General features: G+C 56.7%; 2 protein-coding genes across 4 annotated transcripts in view; one reads left to right on the top strand and one right to left on the bottom strand.

Annotated features, from left to right (window-relative positions):
• The window catches only part of ralgps2 (Ral GEF with PH domain and SH3 binding motif 2), a 47,734-nt gene that overhangs the window by 7,965 nt on the left and 12,112 nt on the right, over window positions 1-27,657 (bottom strand). For all 3 annotated transcript variants that reach the window (XM_066692490.1, XM_066692492.1, XM_066692491.1), the window contains exons 2-13: window positions 24,938-25,003; window positions 24,314-24,452; window positions 23,691-23,798; window positions 23,510-23,560; window positions 17,226-17,309; window positions 14,708-14,797; window positions 14,417-14,509; window positions 13,539-13,665; window positions 1,170-1,307; window positions 923-1,013; window positions 772-839; window positions 526-664 (exon numbers count right to left, since the gene is read on the bottom strand). In XM_066692490.1, coding sequence (XP_066548587.1) covers window positions 526-664; window positions 772-839; window positions 923-1,013; window positions 1,170-1,307; window positions 13,539-13,665; window positions 14,417-14,509; window positions 14,708-14,797; window positions 17,226-17,309; window positions 23,510-23,560; window positions 23,691-23,798; window positions 24,314-24,379 — 1,055 coding nt within the window. In that variant the 5' untranslated portion in view covers window positions 24,380-24,452; window positions 24,938-25,003. The remainder of the gene's footprint in view (window positions 1-525; window positions 665-771; window positions 840-922; window positions 1,014-1,169; window positions 1,308-13,538; window positions 13,666-14,416; window positions 14,510-14,707; window positions 14,798-17,225; window positions 17,310-23,509; window positions 23,561-23,690; window positions 23,799-24,313; window positions 24,453-24,937; window positions 25,004-27,657) is intronic.
• Window positions 2,923-11,354, top strand: angptl1a (angiopoietin-like 1a). Its single transcript, XM_066692259.1, has 5 exons — window positions 2,923-3,337; window positions 6,383-7,216; window positions 8,838-9,031; window positions 9,790-10,060; window positions 10,173-11,354. Exons 2-5 carry the CDS (start codon window positions 6,427-6,429, stop codon window positions 10,358-10,360), a joined length of 1,443 nt encoding a protein of 480 aa, XP_066548356.1. The 5' UTR covers window positions 2,923-3,337; window positions 6,383-6,426; the 3' UTR covers window positions 10,361-11,354.

Raw genomic sequence — 27,657 nt, 5'->3', positions numbered from 1 at the left:
CACCGTATCCCACTGCTCACACCAAGCGCTTCACCATTGTACTGCTTTTAACACTAAATTAAACTAGTTTAAATCAGTGCCTTCCTTTCCCTCTCTCTCTCTGCAGTATGCACGGCGGGCTCTCACCTCCTCCACTGCATAGACAGGCTCTCTTCCCCCTATGCTCTCTCTCCCTGTCTCTCCCTCTGTCCTGTGGTGGGACAGTAGGGGACACTGACACGTCCTCTCTGCTGCGGCTGTGGGGGCTTCTAGGGGCCGGGGACACTGGGGGTGCTGCTCTGATCTGTTCTGCTCTGTGTGGTTTGTTTGTGTTTATCGTTTGAGCCGAGGCCACAGACACAGTCTGCTCTGGTCGCAGGCCTGAGCCGGGCCCAGTAACTCACAAAACGATACGTCGGTCGGACACATTGGGGGGGTTGAATCTGTAAACCCTCCCCCACCCCCCCCAGCGGCTACATCACTACCACACACATCAGTACAAAACAACAACACAGAACGACGCAGTGCCGACGCGCAGCCACTGACTTGTATCCCAGACTCTGGCACTTCCTGTGTCCGTAGGGGATGAGGTTCCTGGGCGACGGGGGGGTGGGCGGCACCTTGGCCAGGGCCCCTTCTGCTGCTGTCCGGCGGCCACACTGAGGCGAGGCGGCCGCGTCTGGGCCTGTCCAGAGAGCAGGGGTCAGGTGGAGGTCAGCAGAGAGAACACACAACACTACAGTCACTGGCGCACTAGAGGACACTACAGAGCGCATCGCAGTCCATTCTCACCCTCGAGGTCCTCCCGGGAGGCGGTGGAGCGCGGCGTGCTGCTGCCCGGCTCGATCTTCAGGGACTGCCTGAGGGAGACAGCAGGGTTAGAGACAGGGTCACGGCTCCGGGTGTGAGTGTCAGGCACGGCCCGTACTCGCTGCTCACTCACTTGTAGTTGTCGTCCTCCACGAACTTCTGCAGCTCGTCGATGTAGCTCATGGAGTTCAGATACTTCTGGATGTGAGGCAGGACTGGGATGTCTGAGGAGCAGGAGACAGGAAGACACCGTGACCACCGACCCCAGCGTGACCCCGCGCACACCCTGTGTGTCAGTGTGAGTCTGCGTTCTTTGGTATTATATGTGAATGTGTGTGTGTATGCTCTGTGTGTATGTGTACTCTGCCTGTGTTGCTCACCGTACTGGCAGGAGCGCTGCAGGTCGGAGATGATGCGCAGGATGTTGTTCATGAGGTTGGAGCGCGGCTCATTATCCATGATGCTGCCGGTGGAGGGGTAGGCTGAGTCGATGTATGTCAGGTCTGACAGGTACATGCCTGCAACATACAAACACACACCCTGGGGTCAGAGCACACTGGTAACTCCCTGCAACACACACGCACACACACTGGAGTCAGAGCACAGACGCACACACTGGGGTCCGCTCTCGCGTGACACCACTCCTCTGCGCAGGGATGCCTCGGGGGACGGGGACTTCCTCGAACGCCTCTCAGTCTTGTTTAAACTGGTGGACTGATTGGGCAGCGATATGAAACAATCAGCCACTCTGACTGCGAGGCAAAGATCTCTGTCAGTTTCAGACAAACAAAACCAAAGTGAACAGGCAGACAAACAGAGCAGCGCAGACCCTCGCGGTCCCCCAGGGAGCCGATCTGTTTGAAGGCTGTTTACTGAGCGGGGAGAGACCGTGTCGGCACTCACATCTGGCTGCGGTACTCTCCACAGCCCCCCCGCACAGCCCTCTACATGTGTGTGTGTAAACACGCCGACGCCAGAGACCAGAGGAGCCTGTATCCCAGGGAAACACCACACCGGGGCGCCGAGGGGCGCCTTCCCAGCACCCTGGTAGGGCAGGTACACACACAGAGACGCACTGTCCACACACACACAGACAAACAGACTCTGTCCACACAGACACAGATACACACACTGTCCACACACACACACACACACACACACACACACACACACACACGCACTGAGATACACACACACACTGAGCCACACCACATCCTGCTGTTATTCTAAATAAATAATTAAACAAACCGAGTGCTACATGAGGGCTGCCAAGTCACGCTACACACACGCAGGGCTCTGTCACACAGCGCTGACTGGAAACAGAGAGAGAGCTGACAACGGGCCGTGGGGTGGGTGGGCAGGAGGGGGCTTCATATCAAAGCAGGGGGCTTACACAACAAGCAGCGGCAGCAGGCAGGGAGGGCTCAGTGTCTGAACAGGACAGAGAGAGGAGCAGGGGGCACAGACAGCGTGGCACACGGGCATCAGGAAAACATGTCAGGAACAGGGAAGTACCACCAGACAGACACGCAAGAGATGGATGGAGGAGCAAATCCCGGGTGAGGGGAGAGGAGAGGAAACCAGTTTGAATGGAGGCAGGAATGATTCAGACACTCTGCAGGAAACGAACACCAACCGAGAGAAGGGAACATTTCCAGGTGTGCCATCCGATGTTGTCATGTGTGTACGGGGGTATATGGGGGACTGGTGGCTTCAGGACAGAGACTCATACCAGTGACATGCCGTGTACAGACCACCAAACCAAAGCCCCCCCACTACGCTCTCACACACACAAGCTCACACACGTTGACAGACATCGAGGGAAAAAACAAAAAAAGCCAAGAGTCACAAAGTCAGACTCAAAATACTTTAAAAGTTAGTGGAGGCTGCTGGGATTAAAGAGGAGCAAATGCAAACAGGCTGGGCTGAGCAGGAAACGGTAACAGGCCGGTCTGCCAGCACTGTGTCTCCGTCCCTCTCCCTGCGCAGCTCCAGGAGGGGTCAGGCCTGGTGTTTAGTCTTCGGCAGGATCGCTGTGAGAAGCTGTGACATCACAGGGGGGCCGGACCACTGCAACACACCCCCCCACATCCCACCTCCCTCCCTCCCTCCCTCCCTCTTTCTCTCCCAGCCTAAAAAACACAGGCGCAGAGCAGCCCCTGTCAGTCTGAGTGCCAGCGGAGCTCCTGCACCGCGCCCCTCGGCCCGGGACAACACACAACACAACGCGCAAAACACGGCGACGCTGCAGTGGCTGCACAACTGTCTGGCTCTGGGATTAGATTGTGTGTTTTTTGAGCTTGAGAAACCCTGCTGCCTTCAGGATAAGCTCCGAAGTGCCGGGTCCCAGAGCTGCGTGGATTTGTTGACAACAGACTGAACGGCGCCCTACAGAAAAGAGTGACTGAAGACACCGGCAACTTCTCCCTCCCTCCCTCCCTCCCTCCCTCCCTCTCACTCACTCTCACTCTCGCTCTCGCTCGCACCTTCCCTCTCTCTCTCTCTCTCTCTCTCTCTCACTCACGCACAACAAGGGACCAGCTGCCAGGTGGGTGTCCGATCCGCACATCCTCTGCATGCATGTTGCACTGCATGTTGTCTCCGGGCCGGGCTGGGACATTCGGAGTGTTTCAGAGCTCTAACTCGTGGCTCTGCACTGTGCCGGACCCTCAGTCCCCGATCCTAACTGTGGGGGGGGGTGGTGTGGCTCTCGTCATCAGCAGGAGGGTCCGCACTGAACAACAGGCACTTAAACACGGCGCGCTCGTCCCCCCGGTGCCCAGAGGAGCGTCTCGCTGCCGCACTCACACCTGGCTGCCAGCGAGTCTGTCTTCACTGGAGTGGCAGGGACAGGGGGCTGCGCTTGGGGGGACTGCACGCTCTTCAGATCAGCCAGTTACAAGAAACATCATCATCATCATAATCTAAATCTAGGAGTTGTTTAAAGTAAGTACTGTAACAGTATTATTGTTATTCTTGGAGATTAAGTCATCAGCCTTCAGGACAGAGCAGAGACCGGGAACACACACACACACACCGGGGCGGCTCACAAGTGCCAGAGTGTGTGAGTGAGTGAGTGTGTGTGTGAGTGTGTTTTTTTTAAAGTGAGTCACTTGCACATCTGTGCGTCGACACAGCTGGACTGTGGAATTCTCTGCTTTGAGCCTCAGAGATTGTGTATCTGTGTTTAAAAAAAACTTGTCTGTTTAAAGAGCCAGGAAACCCGCTAACCCCACCCCCCTTTACACTAATTTCTGGATTCATTTATCTATTTTTCTGCAGAGCGATACCGGGTTAAAAGGCGCTATATAACAGCAGTAAATGCTGTAGATGCTGTTCACACCCCCCCTCCCCCTCTGCCTTCCTGTGCAGCGCCGGGGAGAGAACACTGCCGCGGCTTACAGGATAGACAGCCATTCATGGGGCTCGGCGGCCCGAAGCCTCAAACGGGCTGGTCTGTCAAACACAAAACAAGCATTTTGCTCCAGCTGCTGCCCTGCGGGCAGCCGAAGGGGCTCCCTCCCCACTGCGGGGGGGCCACGCACAGGCCCGTCTCGTCACTGCGCAGGTACACCCCTCCCCAGACCTCCTGAGAGAGAGAGAGAGAGACAGAGGGACTCTGATGGGTCTGGTGTGTGTCAGTGTCTCAGTGACAGTTAAAACAAACAGTCTATGGAGGGGCTGTGCAGTGATTGGGCGCTGAGCCAGGCTGACCGAACTGCACTTTGACCGCTGGGGGGTCGGACTGTACACCCCCAGGCCGGCTGCCCTACATGGGCCACAGCGAGGGAGAGTACAGCTTGTCAAACTGCCTGAGCCACAGAGAGGGAGAGAGAGAAATAGAGACAGAGACAAACAAGGGGGGAAAAACAGAACAAGAGAGAGAGAGAGAGAGAGAGAGAGAGAGAGAGGCTGAAGTAGAGAGAGAGGGAGAGGCTGCTGTCTGCCCTGCTCTGGGAGGAGAGTGTTGCTCCACAGCGGGGTAATTGGAAGCACATGTTGACTTGCGGTGGCCTGGCCTGAAGAATGAGCTACAGACTGCAGGCACACTGTCACTATTATTGCACAAAATGGACACCAGAGACACTCTCAGCCCGAGCGTTGGGTCAAGACCGAGTCTGACGAAACACAGCTCCTCTGATCTATTCGATACTATAAATATATATTTATTCAGGGTTATTTCCTGTTATTAAAGAAATAGACAAACAATGCCGAAATGAAGTCAAAAAAGAAAATAAACTGAAGAGCCTTGCAAGGCCCTGATAAGACCGCACACCACCGCACTGCACGACATCGCAAAACACACTCACTGACACACAAACACAGTGACACGCGCAGACAGCCCTGTGATGAATGCCAGGGCACAAGGTCAGGCGGTGGATTACACTGCGGTCACAAACTGGCCCTTACTGACCCTCAGTGCCTTATAGGGGCCACTTGTTCTGGCCGTGACAACCACACACACACACTCTCAGTTTTACTCGGAGTCGCACAACTGTGCAGCACATGTGACTGCGAGCAGCCGTGACACAGGGCGGGTGACTCACGCACGTCTCGAGTCATGAGTCGACAGCGGTGGCGAGGGGATGGGCTCCGGGGCTTATCGGGCTCCCCGGGCCGAAGGATGGCACATGACCGGGTACTCTCCCATTATACTGAGCACCTTCAGCCACGCCCCCTCCGTGCTGACGTACTGAGAAAGAACAGAACAGAGAGGCGGTCAGAGTGGCACTGCACACCTGACTCCCCCTGGACGCCCTGTGAGGGGCAGCGGCGACAGAATGCTCCCCCACAGCCTCTGTCCCGGTCTTGTTTAACACACGGGATTGATGCACCGCGCTGACCCCATCTAGACTCGCTAAAGCTCACTCAAACAAAAACAAAAGAAATCTACAATCAACACAACTATAAACAGCACACAGCTGCCCAGCCTGAATGTAAATAAAACTACAACAATCAAAAATGAAACGCTTGGCTTGGCTGGACTGAGGCAGAGTGGGACCAGGCCGGGGAGTTGGCCCTCAGGAGCCTCAGACCCCACTGAGACGGCTTATGGCTGTGGAGGCAGGAGGGCCCAAGTGTGTGCGGGGCAGGGAGCGCGGGGGGCAATTCCTTGGCAGCATGTAGGCAGGCCAGGAACACTCGGGAGGCGACACAGAGCAGAGCCAGCTGCCAGGAAGTCAGAGCGTGGGATCAAAGAGAACAATCTCAATCCTGGGCCGAGAGCGAGGGAGAGAGAGGGCGCCGACAGCAGCTGTGCCGTGGTGTTGTGTGCCATGTTCGCTGTTGTGTGCTGTGCTGTGCTGTGCTGTGCCGAAATCTAAATCCAAAGCTGAAACATTTCAAAGCACTCAGAAAACCGGTAGAGAAGGTAATGGTCCAGGCCTCTGGGCTCGGGGACGATGGCAGAGGCTCAATCTATTAATATGATGATATTTTTACAATGTTTGTCAGCAATAGCTGCCATGGCTGCTGTGCTCCAGAGCAGGACAGCACACAGCCACAACAGACAAAACCAAACGCACAATCACTGGGGTCCTACAGCAGACGACACTGCAGCCTTATACTCCTCTCTCCTTCCCTCTCTCTGCAGTCACTTCCCAGGACTTGGGCGTGAGCGTCGGCGCGGGCAGCACCATGAGGGCGGCGCTGTGGAGCGTGTGTGCGGTGCTGTGTGTGTGGGCCTGGGGGCGGGGCCGGGGGGCGGCGGTGGCTCCGGGGCGCAGGAGGAGCCCGAGGGCGGCGCCAGACAATGGCAGGAAGTGCGCCTATACCTTCCTTGTGCCGGAGCAGAAGGTCACCGGGCCCATCTGCGCTCACAGCACCGGGCCCGAGCCAGCCCGCGACCGCGTGACCCGCATGGACCTGGCGGACGTGCGGGACGTGCTGTCCAAGCAGCGGCGCGAGATCGAGACGCTGCAGCTGGTGGTAGACGTGGACGGCAACATGGTGAACGAGATGAAGCTTCTGCGCAAGGAGAGCCGCAACATGAACTCGCGCGTCACGCAGCTCTACATGCAGCTGCTGCACGAGATCATCCGCAAAAGGGACAACTCCCTGGAGATTGCGCAGCTGGAGAGCCGCATCCTCAACGCCACATCCGAGACGCTGCGCCTGGCCGGCCGCTACAAGGAGCTGGAGCTGCGCTACGCCGCGCTGGCTGGCCTGGTCAACAACCAGTCGGTGCTGATCACACAGCTGGAGGAGCAGTGCCTGCGTGCATTCAGCCGCCAGGACCTGCCCGCCATGCCGCCGCTGGTGCAGGTGGTGCCGCAAAACATCCCCATCAACAACCGCTACGTTGGCAGCAACGAGATCCCCCGAGAGCACAACCGCGCCTTTCCCCGCGACCCCGGCCTGCGCCCGCCGCCCACCGCCAACCCCCTGGGGCTCCTGCCTGCGCCGCAGGGCACGCTCACCACCGACGGTAAGGCCACAAGGCACCCTGACAGACGCGCCTCACACACGTGCGCTGCACCCTGACAGACGCGCCTCACATGTGCTGCACCGACAGATGCGCCACACATACTTGCGCTGCACCCTGCCAGACGCGCCTCACACACGACAGACAAAAGACACGCAACTCGGCTACACACTGCCCAAATAAATCCGCACAAGGAGGAAAGCATGCAGCCCATATGTCCGGTGATGAATACAGAACCACAGACTTGTTTCAGGTCCAGATGGTTTTGTCACGTCTGAATGTCTGACTGAGCGAGGTGATGAAAACGAGGCTGCATTCTGCGGCCGCATTAATCACCCGCGCATACACCTGTTCTGTATTAGTGTGGCGATTCCAAGCCCTGCGGCCCACGAGAACGGGCCGGGGAACCGGGCTCATCCTGCACGGGTCTCAGAAACACACACCGCACAACCTAGCCTCCCACCAGACACATCTTAAACTCTCTCGTCCCCCCTCTCCCTCACTCTGCCCCACCCCCCCTCACAGCCGTCAGCATGGGGGGGGCTGGTAAATGAATACCCAGGTTCCAGCTACACAACCTGGCTTAAAAACTTGATTCCTACATGGCCATTAATTACTCTAATTATTCCGTTTCTGTTATTTATGTCTGGTCTCTGCCGGCCCCAACAACCGGCCCCCTCCCCCAACCCCAGATGTTGGCCCACAGTGCTGGCCAGTGTGCGCTGTGGGCCGCTGGGAGGAGAGCACGTTCCCGCCGCCGGTGACGGAGTGCTAAGGAGCTGGACAGGCCGCGCCGAGAGACTTATAGAGCAGAGACGCATGATTGGTTACGGAGCCTGCCAATCACAGAGGACAGAGGAGGTCTTGCAGCATGCCGTAGACCCCCCAACTGCATAGACCCATGTAAAGAGAGCGAGGGAGAGACAAAGACAGGGGGAGAGACGCACGGTGTACTGGTGCAAGGGATTGTGGGTCCCATAGCAGGAGCCTCTGTCCAGGACCATACTGCAGGGCCGACTGAACTACAGTTTTCTTCTCGTTCACCTAATACTCAATACAGCTAGATGTGCTCAGTAAGAAACCCTTCCATAGTCTGAGTTACACACACACACACACACACACATGCATGCATGCACAAACCCTCAGACACATAAAACTAGGTTTGAGAAGCAGTGGAAGCAAAGTCTCTGCAGGTTCCATCCATCATGGCAGGTCTGACACTTTCCATTAGTGCGCGACCAAGAACAACAGCCTCAGGCTTACATCACGCAGGGAGCGCCATCGCAGGAAACCGCTCTCCATGCGACACGCAGCGCCAAGCCCGGCCAGCACAGCCCCTCTGCAGCCTGCTCTCCCGTGTTCTCCAGCACGGCACGACAGCCCGGGACAGCCCCTTTGCAGAACGCAATGCCTCCTCTCTTGGGCCGCCCGCAGTCTGGACACTTGCCACTCACTCTCTCCCCCTCTTTCAATCTGCATCACTCTCTCTCCGTCTCTCGCCTCCTTCGGTCTCTCTCTCACCCCCATTCTCTCTCATACTAAAGGGGATTTAAATGTCAAACTCTCTCTCTCTCTCTCTCTCTCTCTCTCTCTCTCTCTCCCCCCCCCCCCCCCCCACACTCAGGGCCGTTCCGGGACTGTCTGCAGGTGCGCCAGGCAGGCCACGCTGTCAGTGGGATGTACCTGCTAAAGCCAGGGGGCAGCGAGGGACTCATGCAGGTGTGGTGCGAACACAGTCTGGACAACGGCGGCTGGACGGTCATCCAGCGCCGCCGCGACGGCTCCGTCAACTTCTTTAGGAACTGGGACAACTACAAGGTGTGTGTGTGCGTCTGCGTGTGCGTGCGTGTCTGTGTGTGTGGACTCAGAAATAAGGCTGTTCTCCCCACAGCCAGCTACCCGTGTTCCCCGGCCCCCGGACATGGAGGCTGTCAGCAGTGAGCGATCGCGGGAATGCTGATCCACCATGAACAGTAAATCTCAGGAAATAAATCTGAGGCGTTTATGGCCTCCTTCCGCATTCTTTTCTTTCAATGTATTCGAGGATGGAAAAAGTCTTAGACAGATTTAGATACAAGAGGTACAGGGAAGGGGGGGAGAAAATAGTCTACCCTGTCTGTCTCTCCTGGAAAAAGAACAACTGGAAGCGAGGGATCGGGGCAGGTGGGGGAGGGCCGCTGTTCGTTCAACACCAGCCTCTGTACATACCAAAATGGCAACAAACACTAGTAAACACTAAAAATGGCAATATTTCTTTAAATCTTTGAGTTGTAAGCGCATTGGTACAATATTTACAGCACAACGGAAACTTATAGCACCTCAGCAATCTTGATTTCAGAATTATAGCACCTCGGCACCGAGGAAGACTATGCAGACACAACCTCTCGACTCCACGTGCTTTTATCTTGTGGTCAAGAAACATGAATGCCTGTCCTGTAAAAAATTGCTCATGAAGTGACAGATCGCAGTACAGAGCCCAGGCACAGAGCAGCACAGAGCCCAGGGGCAGAGAGCACTTACTGTCCCACCTACAGTCACCACACTCACACTGTCCCCCCCACCCCGTGTGCTTCCAGAAAGGGTTCGGGAACATCGACAGCGAATACTGGCTGGGCCTGGAGAACATCTTCAACCTGGCCAGCCAGCGGGACTACCGGCTGCTGGTGGAGATGGAGGACTGGGTGGGGAAGAAGGTTTACGCCGAGTACAGCAGCTTCCGCCTGGAGCCCGAGAGCGAGTTCTTCCGGCTGCGGCTGGGCACCTACCAGGGCAACGCCGGCGACTCACTCAGCAGCCACAACGGCAAGCAGTTCACCACCCTGGACCGCGACAAGGACGCCTTCGCAGGTAGGGCACACTCTCCCAGTCCCTCCCTATCTCCCCATCTCTCTCTCTCTCTCTCCCCCCTCCCTCCCTCCCTCCCCCCGTCTCTGACTCGCTTGTTCTCCTGCCCTCCCAGGTAACTGCGCCCATTTCCACAAGGGCGGCTGGTGGTACAACGCCTGCGGACAGACTAACCTGAACGGGGTTTGGTACAGCGGGGGGGTGTACCGCAGCAAGTTCCAGGACGGCATCTTCTGGGCCGACTACGGGGGTGGATTCTACTCTTTGAAGGCGGTGCAGATGATGATCCGGCCCATAGACTGAGGACAGGCCGGGCCGGGCCGGGCCGGACTCACCCACTGCTTCTACCCCACCCTGCCCTGACCCCACCCCACTCACCCCCGACCCCCTCTCTCCACATTCACGGTGTATACAGTGGAGACCGCACTGGCCTGTGCCTGTGTGTGCAGTGTGTCATATGTGTGCCGTGTGTTGTGTGCAGTGTGTGTGTTTATGGATGACAGTTCTTGGGATGCATCGCCTGGGCCGCACCTTCCTCACCTGCCTCGCCCTCCACCCTCCTCTCCCTCTAGTCCTTCCAGAGGACTGGGAAGGAGGACAGTGTCCAGACAGAAAGCAGCTCACAGCACAGCAGTGTTAGAGAGAGACGCCCCCCAGCAGGTACAGCAGCAGGCGGCACACTACCCTCAGCACCACCACCGTCTGTGCGGCTCATTGATTCCGGGAGAAAAAGCTAGGGATGCTTCTCCACACCCGTCACGGGCCAGAGAAGCGAGAGAACTGCTGGGCCCAGTGCACCGTGGGAGCTGCAGGAGGGAGGGAAGGACACTGAGCTCTGCAGAGCAGCTCACACGGACACGGACCGCAACCCAGCGCCCCGGAGGGACCCTGACACACGCACACAGCCCAGTGCCCTGGAGAGACCCCGACACGTGCACACACACACCTGCACAGAGTGCGCACACAGCCCAGTGCCCAGAAGCCGCCCACTCAGTGCAGAGGGATGCAGTGACAGCTCTGTCCGTGTGCTCGGGGGGGGGCGGCCTAGCTTCGGCAAAACCCCCTATACCTACCCCCGTCCCCCCAACCTCCCGCCATTATTTATCGCCTTATTTAAATGGGATATAGTCTTGTGTTTCTGTAAGTTCTGTCGTTGGGTTTCCAGGCCCAGAGCCTGTTCCACTCCAGAACCCCTTCTGTCAGGACAGACACTCGTGACAGGAGATGGAGCTGAGGCCCAACTCTGCCAACCTACTCCTACTACCACTAGATACCAAAATAAACCTATTTTTAAATACCCCCTGCTCCTCGGACTCTTTATTCCCTGCTCTCGCTGCCCCAGTCTGCAGCCCCCCCACCCCGGTGAGATCTTCAGGCCTTTAAACACGCGACCCTGCGTCCCCCGCCGCCTCAGCCGCGCCACGCACGTGAGCAGACGGGACAAGGAAAGCCCAGTGTTATCATGTCAGAAAAATGCAGACACTCCCCCCGGCGGGGCCGAGGCCGAGTGGTAGATGTGGGGGGAGGCGTTAATGCGATCCAGAGTGAGGGAGACGGGGGTGCGGTGCTGTTTGTTGGGAAGAGTCCACACTGTCAGGGATTTATAGAAAAGAGAAATTCTTTCCACACAAGCCTCTTGAGTTTTGCTTTTTTCCTTTAAAGAACAACAACTACAGAGATATAGATGGATGGATGGCTGTCTGCAGGCTGGGGAGCAGGGATGGGGGGGCACACTACTCTCTCTCTCATACACACACACATACACATACACACGCACGCACGCAGGGCTGTTCCTGATCGCACAGCCGGGCCCTGCGCTCCTGCACTTCTGTTGTTCTAGTATTAAAAACACTGCTCATGCACGGCAGCCGAGCCAGGCGGTGAAGTGATGAATAGGACCCAGTTAACTCAGACAAACAAGCGGCCGTAAGGCGATACTCAGGCGATCCACAGCCAATGGAAACTGCAGCGGCGGGGGGGCTGCGCAGCTGTGAGAACGAGAGGGCGCTGTTCACACCACAGGGCAGACGTTCTCTCACAGACATGTCTCTCACACCGAGCAGAGGGGTGCAGGTACACAGCTTCCCGTCCCTGGGTTCACTCTGCCCCGGTGCATGCTGGGACAAGTCTGTAGCATTGTGAGACAGAGGACTGGTCCCCCACAGACACAGGTTTGGCATCCTCTAAGAGAGGGGTGGGGGGTGCGGAGTGGGAGGCCGGCCAAGCCTCTCGCCAGTGGGACGCCCACCTCCCCTTACAAATCATGTCCTGTCGCCTGCCTTCCCTGTGACCCCCTGCTGCCCCCCCACCCCCGTGCCAAGAAAGATTGTTGGATAATGGAAATATTAATGGAGGATTCAGACCCTGATCTCTTTTCACTGCTGACACACACACACACACAGTTTCAGTTCATGTAACGAGATTTCATTCACAACCAGTCAGCTGATGGGATCACAGAGTTGTAATGATTGGTGTCAACCTCCACACACCCACGCTAACACACACACATCCTCTGTGTCCTCCCAGGAGAAGACGCACCTTCTCAGCCCCCCCCACCTCCCCACTCTGGCAGCCGCTGCTCAGCCCCCCTCTGACCGTCAAACTACAGACTTTCAGCAAATTTATGACAAGAACAAATGAGCGACTCTAATGGGTTTCAGATCTGCTGCAGGACGCCGAGCAGCTTTTTCCCTGCAGCCGGCCAGACAACTAATCCCCCCGTCCAGCCTCCGCCTGGAGAGACAAGACCCTCACTCTCACTCACTCACTCACACAGTCACTAACAGTTACACACACAGTTACACTCACTCACAGTTACACACACAGTCACACCATCTCTAACTACATACAAAACAGCCAGCGTTGAGGAGCGATCAGAGGGTGGGGTACAGGAGAAACGTTTTAGAAACTGAGCTAAAAACACCAAACCACACAAGTTAAGAACAAGTGCAGCTCTGCAGCAGGCGGACTCCAGCGCTCAGAGAGGATTAATGCAGCTTTGTGCCCTTGGACTCTTTCAGCGCATACTTCTGGACACAAGTTGTGCTGCCAACACCCAAACAAATAAATAGATTCGTTTTTAAAAGCCCTTTAACGACGTCTCCATGAATCCTGCATTGTGCCATGCACCACACAAACACACACTCCGGCCTGGGAGAGACACACACTTGTCCAGCCTGCCCCTTCATTTATTTTTTCATAAAACAAACACAAAGTATAAACATAGATGTGTGTATTTATAGGCATCTGCCTGCGTGCACAGCGGCTCACAGCGCGGTCTCTGGCTCTGTACGGCTGCCCTCCTCCCCGGCCCAGCTCAAACCGACCCCCCAATTCACCAGTCTCCCCCGAGGAACGTGTGTCGATTTATTCAAGAAGAGCAGCCCTGCACGCCACGGCATGGTATGGCACGGCACATCCGCTCTCGTACCGGAGCGACGGACGTACGGCTCTCACGCAGCCGGCTCTGCGCGGCTCTTACCCAGGTAGGGGATGCAGGGCGTCATGCTCAGGCTGCTGATGTAATCCCTCAGGCGCTTGTAGTTGTCCTCCTTGGACATCATGAACTCCAGCTTCTCGAAGGTCAGCTTGTCCTTCCGGCTCAACAGCTGTGGGGGTCAGAGACAGCAGTCAGAGACGGCGGTCAGAGAGACACCGCACACTGACACTCTCATCACTATTAACAGCTTCATTGTTCACTGAAAACACTGGACTGCACAGACACGCTCTCGGACACGGCCTGCTTCAGACCCCGAGTGTCAACCCCAGGGTTAGAGTCTGGGAGCACCTGGGGGTGGGGTGACCTCACTCACAGCACTGACAGCAGAGACCCACAGGGAGCAGGGCGGATTTACTCCCAGCTTGTAATATAAATTGCCGGCCCGCTGAGAGATTGTAGTTAGGTAAGGACACGAGAATGCGGCCTACAGCGCCTGGAGGGCGGGAACCCAGGTGCTGGAGCGAGGGAATGAGGGAGCGATGGAAGTAGGGATTGAGGGAGGGAGCGAGGCAGGGATTGAAGGAGAGAGGCTCAGACTGGGGTCGTTCCATATCTGTCCGTCTCCCATCACAGAGTCCTGGTGTGAGGAGCCGATACGAGGGGGACAGCAGAGTCATTTAGTCTACTTCATTAACAGTCTCTCCTCTGTGCCCAACGGTGTATTAATTTATTTTCAATCTGTAAAGGGCTCTGTGGCTACCCTGCAGAGGGCGCTATATTAAATAAAAACTGATTGATTGATTGATTGATTGATTGAACTGATGCACTGTCAGCTCCAGGTGGGTGGCTCCAGGCTGTGCTGAGGCATGGGAGAGACGGCGGGCGTGGCTGTGCTGGGGGGTATCTGCTGTGGAACCTACCGCCCAGGTCTTGGTGAGTCTGAAGATGGGGGCGCTCTGCAGCCCCGACACCACGGCCATCAGCGCGTGCAGGTTGTTCAGCTCAGCCAGCTTCTGCAAGAGGAAACGCACGCGGCTACGTCAGATACCACGGCCTGGAGATGCATGGCCTCGCGCCTCACACTGTGGTAACACGCGTGACCGGCCGAGCACACCGTCAGAGAAGGAAGCAAGTAACACAGGCTCAAGGTGGATTTAAGTTCATTGGGTCGATCTTCCGACAAAGAAATCATACGAATCATAAGGGCGTACCTTGCCGGTTTTGATGTAGTGACTCAGCACCTCGGCTCTGATCTTCAGGGTCTGCGCGTGGAGAATCTCTCGGACCACCCAGAAGCTCACCTGCACAGACAGGGCACAGTCAGCACGGGCAGGACCTGCACACACATGGACACCATTGGACACACACACACAGCACGCACACTGGACACTTATGGACACGACTGGAGGCACACACGGCACGCACACTGGACACATATGGACACCATTGGACACACACACAGCACGCACACTGGACACTTATGGACACCACTGGACGCACAATGGACATACGCCGCACGCACACTAGACACACACTGCACACACACGGGACACTCTGACACCACAAAAAAACTACCAACTGCAGAGACTCTTCCGTCCCCGTAACAGCTGTAAAGCAAAGTGTTTCTCTACAGACAGACGGAGAGAGGGGGAGGGCACATGAGAGACAGAGAGGGAGCAGAGCGCCCACAGGCAGAGGCCACCACATCCCTATGTCACATGGCAGCCCAAGCCCCCCCACACGGCTTTCTCTCTGAGGCCATGGGCTGAACTTCCTCTCAGACCGGCACCGAGGAGCGCCAAGCAAGAAATATGGCGGTGAATGATGGCGGCAGCCTGGGGAGGGCCTCGCCGCTGCGGGACCCCGCTCCGCTCCGCTCACATCACCTAACGACCGCTGACCTCCGCAGCTGAGCATTTCCCCCTGGCGCACGCCCCAGTTTCGGGGGGCTCCTGCCAAGTGGATCGGTGCAAGTAGAAATACACAACAGCGGCTCCAGCTCCGTCAGGACTGAGGTTTTAGGGTTTTTTTGTGGGCGACTGCAGCAGAGAGAAGACTGTGCTTGACGTTTTATTATTTTAGTTTTTTTGGTGCTTTTATAATGAGAAAACCATGGCAGGGAAGATGAGGGACTAGAGGCAATCAGCAGCCAGTTTTATACACACAAATAACTCGCTTGCGCACACGCCACAGCCAGGGAGCAGCGCACCACACTGCAGCAGCAGCAATCGCAACAACAACAACAATAACAACATCATCATCATCATCATCAACAGCAGCAGCAGCAGCAGCGCCGGGTCTCGGGCGGGACGCGTTCGCGATCGGCGCTGGAAGCTGCAACTCAAAGCGCATTTTTAGAGAGAAGAAAAACAGCAACAACAAAAAAAAACAGCTTCCACTTCAGCAAACTGTCAAAATCCTGTGCAAATATCTTAACGAAGGAAAACAGATGTGCGTAATACATAACATGTGTCGGGAGCTAATCCGGGGGCTGAGAGAGGGACGGGGGGAGAGAGGGAGAACAAGCATCAGAGAGAAAAAGGAGAAGACAGACAGGAGGCCTCAGGCAGAATTATGGTTGCTGGGGGGGATTGCGTCGAGTCCAGGTCGGACGGCAGGAGGACGGGAAGAGATGAGCGACAAACAGAAAAGGCAACGAAAACAGCCCTGGGCCGCCCTGGGGGGCAGAGCTGCGCCGGGCTGGGGGTCTTCACACAGTGACACCACGACACAGTCTGGCCACAGGAAGCGGTCTTATGGCAGAGTCCTGGCCTCGCTGCCCAACGGCACAGTCACAGGCTAATAAACAGCCCGTCAACACAAACACAGCAGTAACTCAATAAAACGGAACCAGAACAAACACGGGTCACAGAGTCCAGACGGCACAGCGGCCGCTCTCAGGGTAACTGCTCGGGATCTCCCCACGCTCCTGACCGGGCCTCGGGGAGGAGCCAGCGCGGGCCACAGGCCGGGCCAGTCCAGGCACCGCAGAGCGACGGAGGTGATGATTGGACAGTTACAGTAAGAACTACTGGCGAACTGGGGCAAGGTGGGGGGTTCCTGCTCTGGCGATTGGGTGCCCTGGGTAACAGACAGGACTCAGCCCTGAGCGCTGCCAACACTGGGCATGGCAGCACGTCACTCCCGGGCCACACAGCACCTTCGCTCCGGCACCGTGTCAGGCCCCGGGCTGCCTGGCTACCGGCGCCGTCCCTTTCCTTGTTTTCCTGCTGCTATAAATGGATGGAGTTTCCACTCGAGACTCTGACATTCTTGAGAGATCCTCTAATATTTGTGTTGGACAGCAACGAGCTGAACCAGCCATGAAGCCGAGTCTTGGAGGAACACTTTCACATGTCTACACACTATGAAAGGAAATGGGCCGAGACGAGAGCGCTGTGCCGCGCCGCTGCGCACGGCCGCCGGGCCCCGGGCTCAGAGAGGCAGAGAGGCGTCCACATCCTCCCGTCACCCAGCGACACGAGCGGACAGAGCGGCCCGGCGGGGCTCAGTATTGCACACAATCACAGAAGTCCGCTCCTGTTGTTTGGGGAGTGAGTCACAGTACCGGTGCTGTCAGCTCACGGGCCTGGCGTCGGGCTCCTGGGACACAAGGGGGGTGGGCAGCACGGGGAGCCGGCGCTCTGGGCTCTGCGATGCTCAGCGAGAGAGACCAGGCTGACCGCGGAGCTGAGGGGGGTGACCAGCGCCGGCCTGGCCCACACTCACCTGGTTGAATCTGCGCGTGAATTCGACTGCGTTGGGCGCCGAGCTGTGTTTCTCCTTCTTGTTCCAGCCGCAGCTAGACAGCTCCTGGAGGGGGAGAGAGAAAGAGATGCTTCAGGAAGGAAAGAGACTGGACAAATAACGCCGTCTGTTCTGACGGGGTTCATCAGAGACGAGCACCGCGGCCAAGACTCAGCCGCTGCAGTCAAAACAGCCCCCCCCCGGATTAAAATGAAATTAAACAGAATTAAATCGTGCACGGGGATCGGGACGCTGTGTTCAAAATGAAACGCGCTTCAGGTCCAGAGCAGCAATGTGGCTGCAATTAAACGGTCAATAGAAGAGCAAGCGATGCGAACAAAGCCGAGTGCGGCGCGGGAACCGACCCACACACGCCACGTCCTGACTGACTGCAGCAGACGTGTCGTGCAGTTGCGCGTCTCTTTTACACGGCTGACGGCACCGATGCCCTGCAATATAGAACCAGGAACACACAAACCAAACAAAAAACTAATTTTTAAATCATGCAAGTGCTGGTATTAATTAGGAAACATTTCCTCTGCGAAATGAAAAACACAGAGCCCTGCCACAGCAGCGCAGCGCCTCAGAGCCACGGCACAACACAGTCGCACAACTCCATCTGTGTCCGGCCAGGGGCCACACAGGGACAGGGATAGGATGGTAGGGGCCACAATGGAAAACCTGCACAGGACAAAATAAGGTTCTTTGAGGGGGTGGGGGGCTGCTCACTTCACATTTTAATTAAATTTTGCACAATATTGCGATCCAGGTCTTCTCACTTTTCACTCTTAGCTCCCTCTCTCCCTCCCCCTCTCTCTCCCTGCTATACTGTCCAAGCACAACCTCCTCCCCCTCATGTTCTGTCATCTGGGATGTTAAAATAGTTATGGAAACCGCGGGATCAGGGCCCAGCGCTCGCCGTCGGAGCGCCCTTCCACCGGGCCGCGGCTCAGACTGGACAGCAACACCGCGTGGTCAGCGTGAGGCACGGCTGGACCGACCGCCCGCAATGCAGGAACATGAGGCCCTCCAGGACGGCGCTGTCGGGGCCGGCAGCCAGCACTGAGCGCTGATGTAATATTAGGAAAATGTTGTGTAAGCCCGTCCCCCCGGGCCCGGCGGCCTGGAACTCGGCGCGCTGGACCCCGGCGGTAGCACAGAGCGGCCATGATTCATTCCAAGGAAAACGGAAACTGATCCGCAGCAGGTCCACCGCGCTCGTGTCGCCCTGGTCCAGCTGGGGTTGTTTGTTGACACAATTGCTCCACTCAGTCACTACAACAGGCACAAGAGCGTTCTCTATCCCCCCCGCAGCCAGATAAATCATATACGAGATGTTATTTTGAATCCCTAAATCCCCCCCGCCCTTAGCACTGAGCACTGATGCACAGGGGCTCGGCACTGTGCTGGAGGAAGTCCCCCCCGCCGGTGCGCTTACAGAGAACACTTGTAAAAACACACGCGTGCGCAGATGGAGGCAGAGCTGTCCTGCAGACCCTGTGGCCCGGTGGCACGGGTGACCCGGCCACCGCGTGGGCAGAGAGAGGGGACAGCGCTGTGGGGCCGCAGGGGGCCACACCCCGACACCTGCCCGAGGGTCCAACCTGTCTGGAGTGCCGAGACACATGGCATAAGAAAACTGGGGGCGCAGTGAGACGGGCAGGCCGATCCGAATGCTTTGCTAAAGCCTGCCTGCATCCCTCTCTCTCCCTCTCTGCCGATTGTTTTCCCCGTCTCTTTGTTTCGTGCCGTCGTCTTGGTGAATGAGTTCCAGATTGGGATATTCCATTGCGTAACCAGACCCCCGAAGAGAAAGAATGAGTGAAACGAGTGATTCGGTTGAGTGGGACCCTCCGTCCTCACTGCATATACAGCACTGTCGGGGGAAGAGTGAGAGCGCACGTGAGAGTACACCAGTGTGTGTGAGTGTGTGTGTGTGTCCATGTCTGTGAGTGAGAGCATATGTGTGTGTGTGTGTGTGTGTGTGTGTGTGTACATGTCTGTGAGTGAGGAGAGCGTGTGCATGCGTGTACATGTCTGTGAGTGAGGAGAGCGTGTGAGTGTGTACATGTCTGTGTGAGAGTGTGTACATGTGTATGTGTGCGTGCGTGCATGTACATCTGTGTGTGTGTGCGTGTAAGCAGTGTAAAAACTGCTTTGGCAACACATTACTACTTCTCTATGTCATGCCAATAACACGGCACGGCAGGAACAAGGAGTAGGCTCTGCCCGTTTCAATCAACTCCACTGCTGTGAAAACAAATACCCAATACAGTCCAGAGCGTCGGCCCAGCAGCTGTCCGAGGGAGAGCATGGCGCCGACCACTGAGCAGCACCGCGGCGGACGGGTCTTGTTCTGGCGGCACAGCCTGCGGCAGGCAGGGGAGAGCCAGGGCATGTGCCCAGACCCCGTCCCGCTCTTTCAACAAGGGAAATGGTACCATTCGCTGCGTTACGAAGCGGACTTCCATGTCCCTCTCGCAGCTGGTTTCTCCAGCCACCGAGGCATGGAGTGTCAGGGCACAGTCTGAGGGCACAGGGCCTCGGAGCCAGGAGGAGAAGCACCAGTTTCACAGAGACTCTACTAATGAAATAAACCAAACAAATAAAAATTGGGAACCATGGGAAGCACAGCCAAGCAACCAGAGGCCAGAGGGAACGGGGGACAGGAAGCGGCCCTGCTCAAGAAGGCAATAAGAGCGGGCCGCGCACCAACTGCCCCCGGGGGCATCTGAGAGAGACAGGCTGGACAACAGGGACAGAGCAGACAGGTGGCAGGAGGAGCTGCGCTGTTTACAGATCCTGAAGAAACACAGGACACTGTACTGAGAGAGAGAGAGAGAGAGAGAGAGAGAGGGGAACCAAACAACAGCTGTTTGTCATCAGCTGGGCCCACTGGAGCCGCTCTCATGAAAGGCAGCGAGAGGAGAAACAGTCGCAGGCTCCGCTCCAGTGGGGTGTGGGGGGGCAGCGTGTCAGCTGCGATCACGCCTGGCCTGGTCACCTGACACGCCTGGTCACCTGACGTGGCCGGCGCGCAGCGCTCAGGGCCAGGAGCCGCTGGGTGTTCAGAGATCAGTCAGGACTTCCCATCTGGGCCGGCGCCGGGAGGCTGCAGGCAGCAGGGGGCCGCGAGGCTGACGTCACAGCCCTGAATCAAACCAGACCTGGAACAGACTCCCCTACAGCAGGGTCTCGGGCCCCTCAGATGCGGCCCTCGGCTCCCACTCCCTGATCCGTGTTATTTTTTACAGGATTTTATATTTTCCAGAAAACAGAAATTGCACCAATTAGCCCCAGGGATCAGAGCTGCCCGCCCCCCCCCGCTCTGAGACACACAGCTCTCTCACCCCCCACCTCAGCCGACTGGACTCTGCAGTCTCCTGTCTGGGAACCCCCCCTGCTGCTGCAAATTCATCTCTGTGTCTCTACATATAGATTTATGGGGACAGGGGGTCACATCTGAAACACAGATATGTTTTTTTTACACAAAAATATTTTCCTCAATTTTGTAAAACACAAAAACATGCATCATTGTTTAGGAAGCACCTGTTTCATATCTGCACCCGCCCCCCACACATACACTGATGCTTCTATTGTTCGCCTCACTGGAGTCGAGGTCAGCATCACTCCTGCTGCTCAAAGAGCAATCCCACCCCGGAGGGACGCCCCCTGCTGCCCGAGCCACGCACCTATCCCCCCGCCGGGCCGGACCGGCTGTGCTGTGGCTCGGACGCTGCATCGGTCAGCGAGGCGGGGGCCGTTGACACAGAGGCTGCAACTGAGCTGCAGCCCAGCATCGTCCGTCTTGAGGCTAATCAACATCCTAATGCAGTTTTTTAAATGTAAATAAAACTGTGGTAGAGAGAGAAGCCACGAGCACGACAGACAGACAGACGGAAGGCGGGCCCACGGGCTCCCGCACACAGACCTCCCTCCCCCACTCCGCCTCTCTATCCCTCCCTCCCTCTCTCATGGGCTGCTGCAGTTATAAATCTGAAACAGGAGAAAGAGTGGGGCTGCAGGATTGGAAAGTTGGGCTTCAGTCACACACAGAGAGACGCATACACACACCAGCATTTACTGTTCTATAACGAGAACATCGTGTGTCGCTCTTCCTGCCAAGCTGCTGCACTCTTCACCCTCCTGAACCAAACTGCTCTACCAGACCTCCTCTCCTCCTCCTTTCCCTCCCTCTCTCCCTCTCGCTAGTGCCCCCTGCTGGTTGGCCTCCCCTTCCCCCTCTTACAGGCACTGCACAGGCACCAAGACGGGCCTGTGGGGGGTTTGGCTTGTGGTCCCGCCCGCGCTGACCCGGCCCACAAAGCTCCTGCACAGACAGGCCCGCTGTGGTGGGGTGAACACAGGGGCTCCTGTCTGCCGCGCGGCACAGAGGCAGCGTTTACGCTCAGCGATAGCCGGCACACATGGTCACTGTGGGTTTCCACTGTGGGCCATCCCTCCACCCACCAATCCCAGTGCAGCGTCAGAGCCTGAGAGGGGTCCGTGAGCAGCACCGCCTCGCAGGGTCACCTCAGGTCAAGCCCCCGCTCTGTCAGCACAGCCCAGAGCAGACTGTTAACAGACAGACCCGGCACTCCACTTACTGTCACCCAATAAAGATACAAACATGCATACGTGTGAATCAGCGGCTCTCGGACCACAGGCCGGCCGGGGGCAGGAGGGCAGGGACACAATACCGCAGGGGGAGCGCTGGGCCCCCACAGCACCGCGGAGAGCGACGTTCTGAGCACCAGGCAGTCTGTCAGCACAGCCACCCACGCAACACAGACACAGTCACAGCAACAACGCCCAGCGCCAGCGGCCAAAGAGCCAGAGAGCTGAGCAACAGATAGTGACAGCACTGCGCTCAGCTGCTCTATTGTAACACACTGTACTGTAACACTAACACACTGTACTGCACTGTACCACCCAGAACTGCACTGAACTAACACACTGTACTGCACCAACCAGAACTGTAACACTGTACTGTAACACTGTACCAAACTAACACACTGTACTGTAATACTGTACCGCCCAGAACTGTAACACTGTACTGCACTGTAACACAGAACTGCTGTACCAGCTGCACAGAGAAAGACTGACCCACCAACATAACCTGAAACATAACATACAACCTTCCCCTCTCAGCCCCGAGTCACGAGAGGGGTCCACACTGTGCCACTGACAAACTTACAAGTCACGTTTCACGGATTTGTGAAATCAAACCACGTCCAAACTATCAGTGACGTCGCACCTTTCTACGCCACCTCGGCTTCACTCTCTGCGCTTCTTGCGTTGTTTGCGTTGTCAACACGCAACACACGTGGTGTTCATTTTCACTGACTGGCTGAGGCAGCATCATTCCACAACAAGGAGCGCAGTTCTGCGCAGAGATGCGCGATCTGGGAGTCTTCCTGCGTGACACCACAGAATCAACTCATCACATACGGAAGCCGTGAACAGCTCTGTCAACACCAGACAGGATTCTATACAACACCAACTATTTTAACAAATATCATTTCATCTATGATGCTCTTCAGCTAAATCAAATCTTCACAATAAAGCTCTAATTTAAATCCGATGACTCCAATTACAGCGATTTCTGCAGGGTTTGTGAAGAAAGGCTGCCGCGTTCTGTAGCACAGATCTGCAGAATCCCACCGATCCCATTGGTGGAGCCGTGCAGATCTGCACAGATCTTCGGAAATCTGCACCACATGAACGCGACCAGCGTTCTTTCATCAGATCCGTGCGACAGACAGCGCAGCCACAAGCAGCCGAGCAGCAAGCTGTGGGTCAGTGACCGAGTTTATCGGCAGCTGAATGGCACATTAATTAGTAAATGATTCAATTAGCACAGAAAACTTTAAAACATCGGTATGAAGGTTTACCAAACCGGTCTGTAAATGAATACCAGTATATAGTTTTTTTTACGGTATACCCCCCAGCCCTAACACGTAATAGACAAAGAGGCAAGCTAGTGCCTCAGTGTGATTTCTGCCTCTGAGGAACAGGACCTGTCCTGCTCCCGGACCCCTGAGGACCCCATGTAAAGCAGCTAATGCATCAAATACATATATAAAACATGCAGAATTTAAGTCATTCCCACCGCTGTCCCTGTGAGCCTGGACACACACTGCCCTCTGGTGGCCTGTCTGAGCCACCACAGCAGCACTGACGAGGAAATCCACTGCCCTGCGCAGACGCTCATTATCGACACACTAACCGTGTCATTATTAACACCCCAGCACTCCTCCACTCACCTCAGGCTGAATGGATTTAAACACAGGAGCGTCCATCAGTGTGATCTGACCCTGCAGGGGGGAGAGAGTTGGGTAAGTGTTTGAACAGCACACACACACATCCCATCTCTCTCCAATAGCATCCTGACTGCTCTGCTATTCCCCTCCCACAGAGCCCCCCACCCCATGCCGTGGGTCTTACGGCAAACTCCTCAGGCGTGACCTTCAGGACGTCGAAAACCACGGCATCGAAACTCTTCTTCAGCTCACAGGAGCCCTTGTCACTGAGCGACTCGGAGCTGCTGCTCTTCTGAAACACCAACGAGAAGCGCCATTAATAAACACACACACAATTAATAAACACAGAGACACAAAGCTGCATTCCCACATACTTGAAGAGAAAAACAGTGGAATAGTATGAGGTGTTGTAGCGCAGCGTGGGGGACAGAGCAGACTGAAGGCACAGCGGCGGCTCCAGGCTGCGTGTGAACGATCCAGCACTGTGGGAATGCAAAGCGCTCCCAGTGGGAACGGGAATATTCAGATCAGGCAGCGTGAGAACGCCGACGGCGCAGGGCATGCAAAGCTGGCGCCCAACCCTGCACACCACCGGGCCCTGCTCTGCGCTCTGAGAGACGCCCGTTGCGAAGGCACCATCCCAGATTTAATCATGATTGTCCACAACCACAGAGACCCGTACAGCCGGGCAGGCCCACCACCGCCTCACTCATCAATCACCTGCTTCAAATGGTTAACGAGGGGCTCCGCCCTGGACCATGAGGTGTTTTAGGGTGTGTTCCCCAGTGACCCCCCAGCCCCACTCACCTCCGACGCAGTGGCAGCACGGCTGGCGACGTTGGACTGCCCATTGGGGGGGTCCATAATTCCCATAGCATCCGTCTCCTCACAGCTCGGCACCAGGCAGCAGTTACCTCATGGTCCGGCGGCTCACCCAGCCAAGGCTCTGACAGACAGACAGACACACACGTCAGACTCCTGGAGGGAGAGGGCGTCCCAGACTGCGTGTGCCAGGACAAAGACTGACTGAAGATTTGCATTCAGCTGAAGAATATCATTATAAAGACTCAATCAGATTGTTGTGGGCAGATTATGCTCTAATTAGGGATCAAAGGCAGGAAGAGGAGGCAGAGCGAGTCTGAGCTTTGACTGTAAACCGCACCTGGCAACCTGCCGATGTCAGTGTCAGCCTCAGGAGTGAGGACAGCCCCACATCAGAGGAATGAGCTGCACAACACAGCCCTCCCCCACCATCCCATAATCCCCCTGCAGCGCTCAGAGACCAGAGCCAAGAGGTGTTAGAGATCTGCAATGTATTTAAAACCTGTAATCCTGATTAGGTGTGCGAATGAGTGTGTGAGGGTGTGTGCGCACGCACACATGTGAGTCCGTGTTACAGCAGCGCCTCAGCACCCCCCCAGGCTCACTCACCTGCCGCTGGTCAGACGTGCATGTCAGCCTCGCAGGCCGACGCTTTGCCCGTGTGCCACTCAGGAGCTGTGGAGAGAGAGAACGGTCACATGACACACGGCCAGGCACAGCATGTGCGGTCAGACCCCTCACCCTCGGACCAATCGCTGTACCGGAGAGAGGCGGTGTCACTAGCGAGCTCTCGCAGCTCGAGCCCCGGTGCCCTGGCACAGCACTGCGGCCCGCTGCTGCACAACAGAGCACTGACACCCACCACAGCAGGAGCAGGTTTCCGCCCTGGACCCGGCATTGGGGTCCCCCCACAGAACCCAGTGCAGACCCACATCAGGGCCCGTTTCACATGGACACAAGCTGCCCTCCAGTGTGGCCCCTGCATGGCCCGCCCCGGCAAAGCACGCTTCCGGGGCCCACGGCAGCAACGACAGCGTGACTCTGCAGCTGGAGGCCTGACTGTCTCACACAAACCACAGAGCAGCTTTGCGAAACACAGGATGCATCCAGGAAGTGATACAAAAAAAGAGACAATGAAAAAAAGAGGTCAATACAGGAGTGGAGTCACCCCTCCGGAGCCACTGAACAGGGGACTCGGTCAGTACTGATGGCTGCAGTGCATGGAGGAGAGACGGGCAGGAGGGTCCGAGTCCTCCACTGGGATGGCAGCTGTCCTCCAGGGACAGAGCTTTCATATGGCTATGCCCTCGGACACGGTGGTTGTTTACTGCTCGGCGCTGATGCTTTGCCAGCACAGACCGCCTGATGCCAGGGGTTAGAGGTTCGCAGTGAAATAAGCACTCGCTCTGCCTGCAGCTCTCACACTGCCCACTAGGTGGGGCTGCTTGCCTTGGCTGGGGCCTGATCAAGGGGGCGGCCTGCACAGTGCCTGAGCAGAAAAAGTGCGACAGCTGCCCAGCGCTGAGGGGGCGGCAGGGACACGGGCAGCAGGTGTCTCTCTGCTGGCCAGAAGCGCAGTGCCGACAGAGGGACTGGCTGGCCTGTCTGTGAGAGAGAGATACCTCTGTCTCCGTCTCTCCATTCTTTGGGGAAAAACAATAACAACGGTATTTTGTTGAAAGCCACTGGCGATGGAGACAACGGCTTCTTTACACACCAGACTAACACAACACAACACAGCGCAGCGCAGCCCTCTGTCATCAGTCGGAGGCCCTGCTCATTTGTCTCACAGGACCACAGCGTCCAGCGACAGACCCTCCCCAGGAGAGGCCTCTCTGACAGGCTGCCCCCCCTCCACAGCTCCCTGCCTGCAGGGCCATGCTGTCCGATTACCGGCGACAACATCCCGGTTTTGATCAGCAGCAGAAATGGGAGGCAGCGTGATCCCCCTACACACGCCAAGACGCCTGATACAGGCAGAACAGCAGACGCTTGCCGTCAATTCTGCGCCAGTGTCTCCCATAACATCCCCGCTGGAGCTCCCCGACAGCTGCAGCTGAACCCCGCCCGGCCGCTAAGGCCGCCGCCCCCACCCTCTGCGAGCGCTGACACCGCGGCCTCTGCTCATTCCTCTGGCTACCGAAGGGGAAACTGATTAACTTCCAATTAATGTTCCAGTTTGACAAATCAAGCGTCATTCTGCTCCTGCACAGGCAGCACACTACACACAGTAATGGTTCAGCACACAGCAAAAACAACATAAGAGAACTAAACTAAAGTCCAGCAGTAATGATACTTCATCAGTAACCACCCCGAGGGGCCACAGGGCCAGAGGGACCGTGCTCTTCCTGGCCAGCCTTACGCAATGCAGCGCAGCGCAGCATACAGGAAGCACGGTGCCCCAGCACTGTGCAATAGCGTGTTTTTCCAAGAGAAGCAGAAGTGACTGGGCAAGCAGGACGACTTGCTGGCCACTGATCTGTGTGCCCCAATCCACCTCTCTGCGGCCCCCATGGGGCCCCTGAGCACGGCCACTGCGGCGACACAAAGCTTTCACATGAGGGGGCATTACCAAGCACCCCCCACTGTCTCTGCTCCTGCTGCCAAACTGAAGCCCCACCCCTGCCACAGCCTGCCCGGGCCTGCCAGCTCTGCCCCGGGGCAGCTGCACAAACCAAAGGATTAAGGCTGTTCTTCAGTTCCTGTTTACCAGGGCGTCCGTTAAGGTGTGTGTGCGTTTCTGTGTCGATAGTGTCCTATGTGTGACCGCAGGGACCACTCCTGCCCCCCCCGCCGACAGCCCCATGCTCACAGAGCCCTACCTGACGGGGAGGCTGGGTGGCCGTGCTGCGGTGGCGCTTGGTGCAGGTCAGCCCTGTTCAGCCCACAGGACAGCTGTCTCCCGCCCCCCTGGCCATCAGTGTGGCTTTAGCACTGTGGACAGACAATCCCAGCAAACCGCCCAACCAAACTTTCGCTGTGTTTATCCCAGTCCTGCTGAGTCATGAAATAAAGAGCCGCTGGTTCTCTGGGGCAGGAGCTCCGCTCCCCACTGCGGCCCAACAACCACTACAACAATAACCACAACAACCACCACCACCACCACTATACCACCCACTACCACCACAAAAAAAGTGACCTATGTTGTCTGCCATTTAAAGCATGAATTCTTGTTGAAAAATAAAACCATCACAACTCAGAAGGGGATTAATAACAACCCCAGGCCACTTAATGCCACGCCAGTCGACACAACGATCCCTGCCCTGTGTGTTTGTAAATCTGTTGATCCCAGCAGAAGCTAAGCTGCATCAGACCGGCTAAATAAACAC

This window comes from Amia ocellicauda, chromosome 19 (genome assembly GCF_036373705.1).
Source record: "Amia ocellicauda isolate fAmiCal2 chromosome 19, fAmiCal2.hap1, whole genome shotgun sequence".
NCBI classification, from domain to species: Eukaryota; Metazoa; Chordata; class Actinopteri; order Amiiformes; family Amiidae; genus Amia; species Amia ocellicauda.
The sequence above is the reverse complement of the archived record's forward strand: the minus strand, read 5'-3'. Positions and strand labels throughout refer to the sequence as shown.

Bases quoted from the DNA above. Each gene is read 5' to 3' on its own strand.
- angptl1a (XM_066692259.1), top strand. From the start codon at position 6,427: ATGAGGGCGGCGCTGTGGAGCGTGTGTGCGGTGCTGTGTGTGTGGGCC. The intron at 7,217-8,837 runs GTAAGGCCACAA...CCCCACACTCAG, and splicing joins GGGCACGCTCACCACCGACG to GGCCGTTCCGGGACTGTCTG. The intron at 10,061-10,172 runs GTAGGGCACACT...CTGCCCTCCCAG, and splicing joins CGACAAGGACGCCTTCGCAG to GTAACTGCGCCCATTTCCAC.